We start from the raw sequence: 15745 nt of genomic DNA, 5'->3' as shown, positions 1-15745 counted from the left end.
GCTATATATTGGTCAACCCTATACATTAGTATGATCATAAAGCTAGTTGATCATAATCGGTGACGATAATTGTCTATAATATGCAAAGCAAAAATTAATTTCAAATGATAAATATATTATTTACTCCTTACATCTCGAAACCTTAATATAATAAATTTAAACTTAAAGCAGCATAAAATGTATATAAAATACGGCTAATCATCTACAATCTAACGCTTAGTTATACTTCATATTGAGAAATTATGCATAGTAATAACTAATTTATCATCATTGGCGACAATAGTATCTATAACATACTTGTATAAAGCAGAACTTTCCTTAAACTAATCTTATACGTAAATTTTTTCTCCCCATATCTACAGCCAAACGTAACAAATCATGAAAGCGGCACAAAGAGTAGCAAAATCGAAAGCTGCCGTCAAGAAATGGCGTCAAAAAATTATCGTCAAAAAAGACAACCAAGGCAATGATCAGCAGGATGAAGTTGATTCTAAACAAGCTGATGAAGAAGCCAAGAAAAGTGAAAATTCTGATGGCGAAAACCAAGATAGCAGCATACAGTTTGATTTTGGCGAACAATCCAAATCCTATTATAAACAGGTTCTCTATCAGGCTCTTGACAGAGATGTCGACGCTCAGTTAACTATGGGTAAATTCTACCTATCAGGAAAGTATGTCAAGAAAAATCTAGTTACCGGCGTAGAGTGGCTTATTAAAGCATCAGAAGAATGCAATAAAGATGCAACATTCATCTTATCAGAATGTTTGCGAAGAAATAAAGGTCATTTACCTTAATGAATCTATTTTGAGCTAGTCGGACTCAGCATAGCCTCTTCAATAAGTAGATAGATTCTTCAATGGCTCATTTAATTCTATTTTTATTGTAGGTATAACTTCAGAAAATCGAGCTAAAGTTATTTGGTGTGTTAATACTAGCGATCGTATAAAGAAGCAAAAAAGCCAAGAAAGGAAACTATTACATCGATTAAAGCATGCCAAGAAAATTGCAGATGATGATGATATTGCTTTAGCATCGACTACCACCATCAATCAGAAAGAGATAACTAGAGGTGCCCCATCGGGTGAAGTATTATCATTGAAAGAAATTGCTGATGCTTATAAATTAGCACGAAATAATAGTCCAAGTCCAAATGGAATGCAATTCACGATCGATAATAGTCAGAGCAATATCCCTGCTGATGATGGAAAAGATTCTCAGCCAACGGTCGATAGTCAGCAATCGCAGAATCCGTTTGAAAATAATCATGTAGAAAATAACTCCATTAGTCCAAATCGTGGTAATCCATTTCTTAGTCCTGGACAACAGAATGGCCAAAGGCATGATAGCGATGATCTGAATAGTGCACAAAATGAACCATCGGAAAATCCATTTGCAGATCTACCACCGAGAAATCCATTTGAAGGGCTCGATGACGATGACGATGACGATGATGACAGTATTAGTATCCCGGGTAATCCATTTCTTATAGAAGAGGATGAAGAAGATACCCAAGCCAACTCTGCAGATGATCAAGATGAAAAAAGCATCCAAAATTTCAATCAAGGTGCAACTAGTTTGCTAGAAACCGACGATTTAGACGATTTCTTATATGTAGCATTTGGTAGCGACGATAATGATGAAGCAAGCTTAGCTGATAATAGCGAATATCAATCCTCTCCTAATAAAATGCAGTCTCGTGTAGCATATAAAGTTTCATCGGTAGTGAGTAAATGGCGACAAAGCAAGAAACAATTAAGTCGTAGCTCAATGAATGTGGATACAACACCTCGCTCGTCTCGAAATTCTTCACGAAATCCATCTACTAACAGCCTAGAATGGAATAGTACATTGCATCAGCACTCTTACCATGGCCAATCAGGAAGTGCTGCTGGCTCTACATCAAGCTTGTCGGAACAATCGCTCGATATCCAAGCTGAAAAACTTTCCAATAGCGCCAATGATTTAAGCCATATTGAACGCCCAACTATTCCACACCGAGGTCGATCTTTTACCAATTTAGATAAGCTAAAATTTCGCCGAAGTCTAGCATCAAGTTCTCTTCATAATCAAATTATCCTTGGCTCTAATATTTCAATCACGCATTCTTACCATTCCGACAGTAATGATAGTAATCCAAACGAAGTTCAAGATCATAAACCTGGAAATCCTTTCGAATTGGAAGATGAAACATCTGCTTCACCAGTAACTGCTCCAAGTCTAATTCATCCTAGCCAAGATGATGGTATTCCTCAACCGAATAAAGAGATTGAAAATGAGAGCCAGAAAGGATTTAATCAGTTGGCAGTCAATCAACAGGAAGAATATAAGAAAGAAACCAGCCTGTCTAGCCAGCAAATTAGACATGAAGACGGTATTCATCAAGGATATAACTCGGAGAAATTGAACTCCTATCATGAAAGTCAGTATGATATCAATCCAACCTCCAATTTGGTACAATCCAAGCAATCAGACGAGAATCATGACGAGAATCACGACGAGAATCATGGCAAAAGTCAGAACGTGAGCCATGAAGAAAATCATGACGAGAACCAAGAACAGGAAGCCTCGATAGGTCATTCTCATACCATTGGAGATCATGACAACATGACCGATATTCAAAAGGCTAAAAGTTCACAACTATCTGATAATAGCAGTAACTGTGAAAATGTAGAATCTCAAGATGAGAATGATCCATATTCCAATAGTGAGAAAGATAGACAGGAAACTGATAATACATTAACAACAGAGAGCCAACAGATGCCATTAAACGGCCAAGATGTTAATACACCCGATGGAAATTTGTTAAGATCATTCTATCAAGGAAGAGTTAAATCAAGTATTAAAAGTAAAGTAGCCGGATCGCGTGGAAAATCCATGAAGAAAAATTTAGATTCTATCAAGAAACTATCCAATAAACGTCAAGATACGGTGGAATTTGAATCAGAAGATTTTATATGCGTTGATTTAATCTCTGGTCGAGCTGGTAATCAAGAAATAAAGGAAGAAAATAAGGATAAAGATGCCGATACTAAAACTACATCAGCACGCCAAAGTCAAACTTCAATTACAGAAAGTTTAGCGGAGTGTACAAGCGTTGATAGTGGCATGGAAACACATCAAACAGGAGATGATCAAGATGCCGATCACCAGGAACGAAGGCTTTCTGCAGAAACCAAGCAGTCCAATAGCTACCATGGTGTTGAAGAGGAAAAGGACGAGCCCAATCATACGCCCATCTTGACCTTGTATGATTTAGAAAAATTACGTCCATTCCATAGCGTAGAAACCAATCCAAGCTCCATTTGGAGCTTTAATACATTTTTAACGCCATCGAACGATCAGGAAAATGGGCAAGATGTCAATAATTCCAAGCAATTACCTGCAACAGTTGAAAAGGAATCTGCTAATCGTTTATCCGCTCAAGAAGAGAATATCCAATCCTCTTCAGTATCTTCTTCCGTTGCAAATAATAGTAAAAAATCAGAAGATGGAGAAGACGATACAAATTCAAAGTCGAATATTCATCAGCTTGCTGCAGAAAACAACTTGATAACCAATATTCATCAATCGGTTACAGAAAATGATGCCAATTCAATGTCTGCTGTTCAACAACCAGCTGCAAAAGAAGACGAAAACTCAACATCTGATAGTCATCAACCAGGTACAGAAGAGGATGAAAACTCCGTAGCCAATATTCAACAACCCGATGAAGTCTTTATGGATAATCGTTCTCAGCTTATCCATACTGACGATAAAGATAAAGAATCACAGACTACCAATGATGAAAAACAAGAAGATGAAGCAGATAGCCAAGCTGTAGGCCAAGATGAACATAAAGCCATCAGACGTAAACCAACAGAAAGTGGCTTCCAAATTATCGATGATAATGAACTCTTTGCTGAGGTTGCTACCGTAAACCACCGTCGAGGTAGTTTTGTATTAGATAAATTAAAGATGAAAAAAAGGCTTCATTATTCCAAGGAGAAGAAAGATTCAATATCACGCGATAATAGCATAGCATCCAGCGCAAATTCATCCTCTCTCGCCATGAAACGAAGGCGTAATAGTAGTGCAAGCACAACGGGTAATAGCTATGCAAGAAATGAAGAAGTCCATGCCAATAATAAGGATCCTCATCAACCACAAATCGACTCCATCAAGAGATCGAACTCGACTTCATTTCCAATTGAGACAACAGCTACTGAAGAGAAAGGTAGCCCTACGACAGAAAATATCAAGCCAAATCAAACCTCTGAGGAAATGCAAACACCACTTACTGTACATCAAGATACCTTTGCAAATCAGAATATTGATTCCAGCTCGGCAGCTGTAGAACCTACCATGGAGAGCTCGAGCAAGGTATTTCTTCGTAAACGTTTTCCTGATTTAAAAACTCGCCTTCGAGGTGTCATCAGTAAAGGCAATCATGACGAGAGCAATAAACTCAACACTAATTTAATTAAGCGAGGAAGGAAAAAATCAGTTCATCGGCGCATTATTAAGCTTCCAGTAGAATCGATTGCTGAAAATACTACAGAAAATGAATTAAATCTTAATCAAAGTATACCCACCAGTGATCATCCTGATGACATAGACCATCCTTCATCTCAACATGAACAAGAAATCAAGCGTAAAATATATCGTGAGACAAGTTCATTTTTAACATTTGCTTCTTTCGATGTTGCTAATGATGGAAATAATGAAGAAATCGGTCATCAATCCATCAACAATTCTGTTCTTGATCGTTCAAGTCGATATCTTGTTTTTACTGAAGAGGTAACCGATGAGGAAGATGATGAAGATTATAACTCGGATGAAGATTATATCGATGAAGAATATGAAGAAGAAATCCAAGATGATTCCCAACGTTATTTAACCGTTGTTTCACAAGGTAACGATGGAAATAGTACATCAGAGGATAGAAGTAGTTATACAAGTGATGCAAGCTCAGAAAATGATCCTGCAATCCAGCAACCAACAACAGATATCCAAAGCATCGATGGCTCCATGCTACCATCATCCAATCAAAGTAAAAGTGAAACCGACTCTATCGCCACTAGGACAATACCACTAGATCATCCAGCAATAGATTTAACCGCTACTAATTCTAAACTTGATGAACGAGTTGATCAAGAGAATCACGATAATAATGATGATGGTGATGATGGTGAAACATCCAACCCAATCGATGATCATCGAGACGATGCTAATAGGGCCAGTAATAGCAATGCCAACACTAATGTAATTAAGAATCCTTTATCAAGGGAAGCAGCAAGGCGCCGCTTAACTGTATTAAAGGGTAAACTTAAACATATTATTAATCTAAATGAGAATAATAAATTAAATTGGAATCCTATTCATGCAAGTAGCGAATCCTTAAGTACAGGCGTAACTCCCCAAGCTACGTCACCAGAAATTTCTCCTAAATTAAGGCGCAAGCAATATGCTTCCAGCCGTCGTCAATCGAAAGAATCCAATACATCAGTAGAGAAAAACGAGGAAAATAGTGATATCAATTACCGTTCTAAACGGATGACAAGAGAGATTTTGGATAGCTTTGATTGTATTTCTGACCTCGATGATCATGACGATGATGATGATGATCAAACAGAATTAAAATTGGATCAAAGTAAAACTATAACTGCCATTGAAGAAGTTACGGAGAACGAACTCTTACCCAATCAAGGTGGAAAGGATAATGTTACAGATCATGGTGATAACCTAGACGAAGAAAAGAACAAGGAAGAAGACAACGATCCAATGACGCTTATAGAGGGGAAAAGTAATCCAAGTAAAACACCATCGACCAAGAAAAAACGCAGTCATGAAAAGAAACATTACCATATTCATGATGAATCCTTTTCTTACGATGAATGTTTCCATCATGCTCAAGATGGCCAACAACATGCACAATTAGCTGTAGGTAAATGCTATTTGCAAGGTATTCATGTTGAGAAAGATCCTATCCAAGGTGTCCATTGGTTGATTAAATCATCAGAGCAAAGCAATAACGAAGCAACATCATTATTAGCGCAATGCCAACGCGATAGGATTGGTATTACAAGGCAAAATAAAGCCGATGTCATTTGGTGTGTTATATCTACCAATCGTGAGAAAAAATCACGCATGGCTATTGCTAAAATGTATCTGAAAATTAAAAATGCTAGTCAGCCGGCAGAATGGACAGATCATCAAGAAGAAGCTCAAGATACACCAATCCAAGTATTAGAAAATCATGAAATACCAACTGATTCAAGCCCAGTTCATCCACAAGATGATAGCCAGAAATCGACTCAATATGCTTCTCTATTAGGCCAATTTATTCAAGCTAATACAACTTCTAAAATCCAACAACAAACTAGTCATGACAGCGGTAAGGAAGAACATCACCAAGCTACGACCAAGAATAAAGCAGAGGATAAAGCAGACTCATCCACAACGGATAATCATGTATTCAACGATGAAAATATAAATCAGCATGACGAAGATTTGTCTGCTGCTACAGACAAGCAACTAGCATCACCTAAAATGGCTTCCATAGTATTGCAAGCCTTTGGTAAAAAACTTGAAGAAAATCAATCACAAGGTCAAGCTGTCAACAAGAGTGGTATTTTAAGTCAATTTGTCCGACAAGCTAAAGATAGTCAACAAGATCAAAATCATCCATCCAATGCAACGTCGGGCGAGATGTTAAAGAATATCTTCCAGCCTAAAGTTCCTGCTACGCCAGGAGATAATCCTATTGATGGTAAACAGGATAGGAAAACAAGCAAACAGCTATTTAAAGAGGAATTACAGAAAGCAAGAGATGGCGATGCTGATGCACAATTGCAAATATCCAATTTTTACTTTGAAGGATTTGGTGTTAAAAGGAATCGTAAAGAAGCTTTACAATGGTTAAAGCTAAGCTCTGATTCTGGTAATCAACAAGCAGCTGAAATGTTACAAGATTATGAAGATGAAAATCATAAAATACACGTACGACGAAAAGCTTCTATACGCTGGCAAAGTGCTATGGGAAAAGCCTTGGAACGTTATGTCCAATCCAAAGAAGATGAAAATGATTCCTTCTTAGTTGGCAATAAAAAACTTCAATCTAATTCGACACCGAAACCGGTCCAAGGAGCCACAACGTTGCACAAATTAATACAAGATGTTCAACAGAATAAGAAAATGGTCTCGTCAGTAAGTACTGTATCGACACCATCTACTCCAGAAGAAGCAAAAGATGAAGAAGTCTTTCTTGATCAAGCTACAAACAACCACAATAAAGAAAAATTACCGATTGAGGAAGAAGTTCAGCGAAAAGCTATGACCAAGGAAAGTGAATCGGAAAAAATGGAAGAAATCATGTCCGATAACAAAGATGAAGGTATGTTTGATGAAGATTGGGAAGAAATTGCCAAGTTACCACCATTAGAAAGGATCAAAATGACATCCAAAAAGGTATATTCTTTCTCTGTCAGGCAATTTTTCCATTGACAGTCTACTTGATAGCAGAAATCTCCATCAGTAGACGATAAACACTTCAAAGTTGCAGCTATGCTAACTTTGAGCTCTATACTTGCAGTCCTAAAAATGAAGGATACTTTACTTTGAGAGCTATTGCTAGGCTATTAAAAGCAATTTTCTGATGAATAGTTCTCTTAAAGGATACTTTACTTTGAAATCGCTATTGCTAGGCTTTAAAGAATAGATTTCTCATGGATAATCCATTTAGTAACAGAGATCTCCATCAACAGATGATATCTACCCCATACTTCAGTTAACGTAGGAAAGAAATCAGTTATTGTACAAAATGCAGCTTTATGCAGTAATAGAGCTTCGATTTAGTATAAATGCTAATATTTTACATATGCACTTTGGGTTGCAAGTTGTGAACAAATTGGCAAATGCAGATATGCTGCAGCAATAGCTAACCTTACAAGTAGTCAATAATGCTCCACTAGATATTTATACGTGTATCGTAAAGCATAATCAAGATTCAAAATAAACAGCATAGATCATTAAAAAGTAGAAATTATATCAATTGTAATTCCATCAAGCAGATATACCTCGTTATTGACAGTGCTGTACTCTGAATTAGAATATTGCTTGATATGCCAATTCAGCTAGATTAAGTATCATAAAGTGAAAGCAATTATAAGCTGGGATAGTAGCACATTACAATGCATAACATTAAGGTTAGACTATTCTACATCGCTTTAAACGCATAGAGCTAAGAAAATACCAGGTAAAAACGACGACGACTATTAGATTTGTTAGTTCTCAATGACGACGACAGATAAACAGTTACTAAACAGGGCAATTAAAGACCATCCACATTTAAACTACTATATAGCAGTATATTAAAGTAAATGTTATAATTATTTAGATACTGGTTGATTATCCTAAACGAACTCTTCTTGCTGCAGAAGACTTCATTGTTGGCAAAGCCTCGCAACATAGTGAAGAATTTTTCCAATCGCTTTTACCCACCGAACAATTACAAACTTTAGTATTACTCTTCATTTATACCAATTGTACATCAGCTTTATTATTTACAGTATTACCACCTTTATTTTTCCTCATTGGCTTTATGGTCTTGGTAATTTGTACTTTAATGATATTTAAACAACGTAAGATGATAGCAAACGGTCAAATTTGGACTAAATTATTTCAACAAAAGCAAATAAAATCCAATACACTAACAAGTGATACTAACCGACAAGATCAAGACCAAGTATTTATCCTTCGTCCTTATTTAATCTTTTTTAACGTTCTTTTCAGTACTTTAATGTTTTTTGCACTGTCTAATAAATCATGGCTACCATGTCCAGAATTAGCACTCATGTCAATGTGTGTCGTTGTGACTGGATTTGCTTTGTTATCATCACAAAATGATATTGCCATCATGGCTGTTATCATGCGTATTTTATCGGCATTTTTAGCTCACAGTGATAGCATACCAACATGGTTGCCTTTTCGTTGGTTATTGACCTTATTTGCAAGTAATTTTCTATCAACTGAAATTATTGGTGGGCTGCATTTAAATTTTAGCTTAGCATCTTGTGTTCACTTAATCTTTCCTGGTCTCATGGTGACTATGGCTAGTCGACATAAATGGCAAGGTACCCACCAAATATTAATACCTCACTTAACATTTATTGCATGGTGGCAATTGATGATTGAGCTATTTCGTTATTCTACTTGGTCGGGATTATTACGTGGTTCTGTCGGTTGGTTGGCTGCATTTACATTACTTGGTATGGTATTTGGTATGATTATCCGATTATTATTTCGTTGTGGTATTGTAGATCGATTATTTCGTGTTGTTGCAACAGCTGCAGTACCTAAGACACTGGTCGATCAAGGTTTAGTTCTTGATGATGATGATAATCAATCGAATCTGTCACAAGGAGATGCAAAAGCTAATTCTAGTCATCATAACAAGTTAACAATGAGCAAGAAAAGTCTCTTTTACTTGATGTTAGGGCTAGTATTGTTATTTTTTATTATTTCTAATATTCCATCATCGAATAAAGATAGTAGAATATCATGGTCGCAATATGTTGCCCATTGCGGTCCACCAGCTTGGCATTCAAGTAATCAAGCTCGTGTTCAAGTACAATGTCGCCAATTAGCTGATCAAATTGTTACCTGGTCGGGTGAAATAGACACAATTGAAGTCGTCGATATTGATAATAAATTTCAAGATATGTTTAGTAGTTTACCCTGGTTAATACATCAATGGTTAACTTGTGTTTTCGGTAAAAAGTATACAGCCTGTGATAATCCTGATGATCCAATATGTCGTTTAAGGCGTCAAGATGGTTGTCATCTACATAATAATGATCATTATAAATTTCAAATTCGTACTAAAATGCCAATACCACAACGCGGTAATGAATTAGATGTCCTTTTAGAAGCTGAGCATGATTTTGCTACACAAATCTATCAATTACGTCAAGGTATGCTAGCCGATTTTAAAGGTATCTTAAAGAGCAATTTAGGCGGCGATACACCAGTCCTTGAATTAATATCTATTAATTCTGAAGGATTAAAGAAGCAAAGTATATATCAGGATAATACAACGTTAATGGTATTCCATTTTCTATTGCAATTTATCTTTTATCCTATGTTGACTATGAGTGAATAATGGACTTGATCTATCGATTATGCAGCAATCACAATCCTCAAATTTCATCGCCTTAAATCTGCTATTTAAAGATGTTTCTATATAACAATTATGTTTATAAATCCTAATAGCACCATTGAATGTCTATGTTAAATATTTATACAAGAACGCATGGAGACTTCTGTAATATTATAGAATGAAAAATCTAAATAGTATACAGAACCAAATATATTACTGTCATACAGTAGTTCACTTTCAGTAATGAAAACTATTAGCAACAGATGATACAGTACTGCTAAAGTCCTTATTTAGCATTGTAGATAGACTATAACGAGCAAAATTATCATCGACTGACTCATAATTTCATAACATTTTTAGCCGCGTATTTATCCTACGAGATGACATCTTTGCCATTTCTCTGCAATTCATGTATTCTAATTGATATGATTGTATATAATTCCGTTAATGGAGTACGTTAGAAGTAATGAGCGGCATTTGAAATATAATTTGTACTTCGATTATTGGAAATGACTATAATCAGCGGATTAGAGAGTATAAATATCACAGCTCGATATCATTCTCATTTTTGTAATATATACCGGTACTTAAAGTAAACCTATTTCCGTTCCTAGTTAGCAACTAGTCAGGCATTTAGAATTATTAACACGTAATTTATTTATTCATTCTATCTGTATTTTTCACCATATTTATTTCATAAAATGCGAGTATTTATTGATATAAACTAATAAAACGAAAGCCGTTAAATCTACTTTGGGACTAATCTCTATTTACGAATTCATTCTATTGTTGCCGATAAAAGAAATCTAGCCCGATCCGGTCAACTATAATTCCAGTATAAGAAACTTGTAGATTTTACAAAGTTTAAATTATATTGACTATTATTGTAATCCCAATATCTATTATATTCTTTGCAATACAGTCTAAGTCCTTAATGCCCTATAGCAATTTATTGGCATAAGAGTTATTGTAGTAAAATTTCTCATACAAATCTCTTCTTACTATTGACGAAAACAAAAGTTATACCGTATTTGAAACAGTAAGATAATTAATTATTGGATTTCGTAAAGCCTCAGTGAAGACACGCGTATGAATAATATCTTCTTTTTAAAATCTCTCTATACTTCAACTACCCCTTAAAAGGATATGATCATCGCAAATATCATTAAAAATTACGAGTATTTGAATGATTTTATGATTTACAATATGAGTTCTAAGGTTAGGCAGCCAACCTTCGCGTGTTCTATTTGATTACACTTTTAGTGTCTGGCCACTTTTTCATACGTGATACATAGAGAGTTCAACTTTGTTTTATTTACATTTCGCATTCAATAAATGTTGTAAAGTCTTTAAATTGACGATTCATCATTTAAAATGCATTACAAACCTCATTTTAAGATTATATCTCGATTCATGATTTTCATTTCATTTTATCTACAATATTAAAATAACGTTATAGATCCCAAGAATTACTTTTTCCAAATTATAAATAGAATAGTATTGATTAGATAAGATTAGCTGTAATTTAGATACTTCCATCGTGTTTGGTGTTGATCTTATCAAAGATTGAGAGAGTAAGGTTTTCGATCGAGCAAAGAAATTTCTCGATATATCGTATCTAGAGAATTATCCGACGTTAGGGTTAGTCATCTTGAAGTACCTTTGCGACGAATAGATTGGAATGATATTGTTTCGATTATTAATTCCACTAAAAAATTAAAGATATTTTTACGTTATGACCTCTATTATAATAAGTATTTATAGATTGAAAGACTTGGTTAAAAATTATTAATCCTTTTATAACGAAAAAACATTCATATTTACAATTGTAACCAATATTTCGCATTATTTAACAATTACTTGGGATCAATTTAGCTGCGTTCATTTATACATGAAGTAAAATCATCCAAACAATTTGCACATTTTCGCATTCTACAGTCTGCATTAAGGCCGCTAACGGCAATTAAGTAATTTTCTGTTACTTTATGTATTAATTATCGACTGTAATGTGCAGTTGAACAAGACTATGTAAGATTAGAGATGAAAGTGAATTACACTCAATTTGTTTAATTTAATTGGGAATATATTCAAATCAATTTATGTCTTACTGTATCCCCTCTTTTTTTATATATATACGCACTCAAACTTTGTTGTTTCGGTTTTAATAGACCTTATAATTAATAACTTCACTTACCGCATCTTTCCAAATAGCATATATTGTTGTCATCTTATAGTAAGAGATCCTGCAATTAATATTGCGAATACAAACAGTGCACATATATTCATTTTCATAGTAGTGAGACTGATAGCTTTTACCAGCGCGTATTTTCAATCGATCACTTGAACCAAAGTAGTTACAACTAATTGCAGGAGAAAAACCTTTCCACTTCTATATATTTCCGCTCAGACGCTTGCTTAATGAATTCACAATAAAGATGTGAAATATGTTTAATTACTCCCTCACGGCAATTAAAACAGAGAGTATCTATTTGATGCAGGTAAAGTAGCTCTTATCCTGATGGCCAACCATAGAGTAAATGGCTAGCTTAATACTAGTAATCACGTTTAATATTAGATATAAGTACCTAGTAAATTTATATGCTTAAATCGCCAAGTAGTCCGTTTAGTATTCATTTAGCTCAGAAAGTAGCTGTGGTAATTTCTGTAAAATATTTTTATTTTTTCTCTAATTACAGTATCGTAAACGACACCTAGCAGGAGGAGGTATTCCGATGGATAATTTTAGACATGGCTGCAGTCATTTCTATTTCAACAAAAGGACAACTTGGCTAAAACATTTATCGTTGATTTAAGGAACGGTCTTCTCTATTTCCTCAGGCTACTGTCTGTACTCATATGTATTCAACATACAATAAAGATGCAAAGAATGTCTAATTGCGACATGACAACAATTGAAACAGGAAGTACTAAGACTTGCTGACAAGCCAAGGTACAATCAAGCTAGAGATTGATTTCATTGACGTTTATAAGCTACTAATATTCAGCAATAAGTAGCATACCAACCCCTTGTCTTGACAATAACTATAAAATGTTTCGACAAAAATCATCACGTTATCCAACTAAGACACAGACCAATTCCATATACGTATATTGACTACTCTATGTACAGCAACGATTATGGCATACGTACAAATTAAAGTAAAGCTACATATACTCGTATTCCTAACTGTGTGAGTAAGTTTAGTGGGTAGTTGTCATTTGACATGAAATTCTAGCACTGCATATAAATTCGAGAATGCTGAAGTTACTTCATTAAAATCTCTTTATACGTATATGTGCCCGTATATGGATTTGATCATAGCGGGAAATTTCGCAAAGTAATCAATAGTACTATCTTAACAGCCTATATTATATGTTAATGTTACGAGTTAAACCACAAAAATATCCCAATGGTAAAACTGTAGTTATTTAATTATATACATTTTCTTAGTGTTCCGTAAGAATGTATGAGTGCTAGTATTGCTTTATTGCCACCTCTTCCTCCTGATAAATACACATAAACTGCCCAACATAACATGATATAGATTCAATGACGCAATTTCTATCGCTATACAGTCAAATATAGAATCGAAGTTTATCATCCATTACTGTAACAGATTGTTAAAGCATTCTGAATCAATCTATCATTATAATCCAAAATTGTAATATCCCCCACATTATGTAATAATTCCAGGTGAGAGGCAAATTTGGAAAGAAAACTTATAAAAGATGTCTGAAATAAAAAGAAAAAGGGTCATCCATTGATTTATTAAACTCTCTCAGTCATGCTCCAATTCAAATATCCAGTTTTTAGTAACTTTCTTCAAGATCTCATCTAAATAGAGCAATATGGATATCATGCCAATAGAAATGACTTAATTCAATTATGATTACAAGATGTTTTCATGCCAATCATTAAGGAACACGACAGCAACATATGAATTCATATTCAGCTCTGTTGCGACATTGACTAATTGCAACACTCTTCTATTTATGGAAGAGCAATAATACCTGAACTAATCAGCACATTTTTTTTCATCTCGATCTTGATATTATTGATAGTAAGACTTGCAATTAAAATTCGATTTACCTCAACTCATTCACTTAACCACACTATCTATAACGATGAAAATAATCTTAGCAGGTCTTATTTTAGCTTACATTGGTTCATTATTAACAACAACGATGAAGACATCCAATGAACCAACCCTAGAAGAAATGGAAGAATTCATGATGGATCCTGAACACTTAAAGGAAGATATAAAAAATTTAGACGATATGGATGATGAGGAAATAGAAAAACTTGCAGATAAGGAAAAGCTATACTATTTTAAATTACATGATACCAATAAAGATAATAAATTAGATGGATTGGAAATCTTACATGGCATGCAGCATTCCTTCAAATTTTCTAGAAATCTAACAACGGATGAGTTAAATCGAATGATTGAAGAGAATATTCTTCGATACGATGATGATAAGGATGGAACTATATCTCATGCAGAATTTTTTCGTCGAAATTAAAAAGCAACCTATCAAGTCGTAGCCTTTACCAAGTCTAGCAATTTGCGCCATCCATAATCCTATCTTATAAATCCCACACATAGCTCGAACCATTTAACAAGATTTAACAAATTACACAAGCACTAGTCCTGATTTATCTACGATAAAAACTCCCGATTGTAGAATGAACACCCTTATAAGGATTAGATATTCTCCTGGCCAGCATTGAATCTTGTTCGCTGGTAATATGGAATCGTAATAACCTATAAGCTTAGAAATTACCGCTGGCTGTAATCCTATCTTTTATATCAGCAAGATAGACCACGGTATAGGATCTAAAGCTTGCAATCTTGGCGATTCTCGTTATTTAGATCATGCACTGTATTTTCTTAATCTTAGCGCAGTCTACTTCAACATTAGTTTATGATTGATAATAGCAAGTTTGTTAAATGGATGACAATTCGAAGGAACTTGTCTATGAATATTTTAATGCGAGTAAGTGTAGTACAATATAGGATTAAATTCATCTTCTAGCTAGTTGGTAAGGCATTGAGTCTAATTTTTCGATGTATCCATTTGAAATTGATATTTGATCAACTGCTATTGCGAAGACAGTAGATTAAACCGATAAAATAATAAAAAAACAAATATTACATACTAGAATGGTCAAAATTGTTAATATCTATTACCAAAAAAGACAGGTTAAAATGAACTCTAAAGTAAAATTACTCATTTACTAATACTTTTGATTGATTGATCGTATCATAGCTCTAGATATTATGGCAGATACCATGCATGCTACACTTTTTCAAGGTGTTTCCATAATATCACTATGAAATGTATCTCATAAAATTTTACGATAGCTAGTAAATTTCTCATTCAAATGAACGAGAATAAATCCTACACAAAGTAAAACTTTAAATGAAAATTCGTAGCTAGATTATCTTACTAGATATGATTTCTAGACAGATCATTACTAGAAGTGATAAAGAAAAAGTGACATAGAAGACGTCAAGAATTTAGGCAACAGTGAAAGTTGTTCAAATTTTTCACGGTTGAATTAACATAAAGTGTGAATTAGAAATAGAATCTGCTGTAACGTTAAC

At 34.4% G+C, this 15745-nt stretch overlaps 2 protein-coding genes across 2 annotated transcripts; both read left to right on the top strand.

Moving 5' to 3' along the window:
* Positions 1–378: 378 nt before the first annotated feature.
* Positions 379–10139, top strand: TRIADDRAFT_58543 (uncharacterized protein; the record flags this gene model as incomplete). The annotated part of the gene is made up of 4 exons (XM_002114708.1): positions 379–781; positions 888–1298; positions 1491–7447; positions 8376–10139. The coding sequence occupies 4 exons, from the start codon at positions 379–381 to the stop codon at positions 10137–10139; spliced, it is 8535 nt and encodes a 2844-aa protein (XP_002114744.1).
* A 4122-nt stretch (positions 10140–14261) lies between these two features.
* TRIADDRAFT_58542 (uncharacterized protein) lies at positions 14262–14660 on the top strand (the record flags this gene model as incomplete). The annotated part of the gene is made up of 1 exon (XM_002114707.1): positions 14262–14660. One exon carries the CDS (start codon positions 14262–14264, stop codon positions 14658–14660), a length of 399 nt encoding a protein of 132 aa, XP_002114743.1.
* Between the last annotated feature and the right edge of the window lie 1085 nt (positions 14661–15745).

This window comes from Trichoplax adhaerens, genomic scaffold, assembly GCF_000150275.1.
Source record: "Trichoplax adhaerens TRIADscaffold_8 genomic scaffold, whole genome shotgun sequence".
Lineage (NCBI taxonomy): Eukaryota > Metazoa > Placozoa > Uniplacotomia > Trichoplacea > Trichoplacidae > Trichoplax > Trichoplax adhaerens.
Note: the sequence above shows the minus strand (reverse complement) of the source record. Positions and strands in the feature narration are given on the sequence as shown.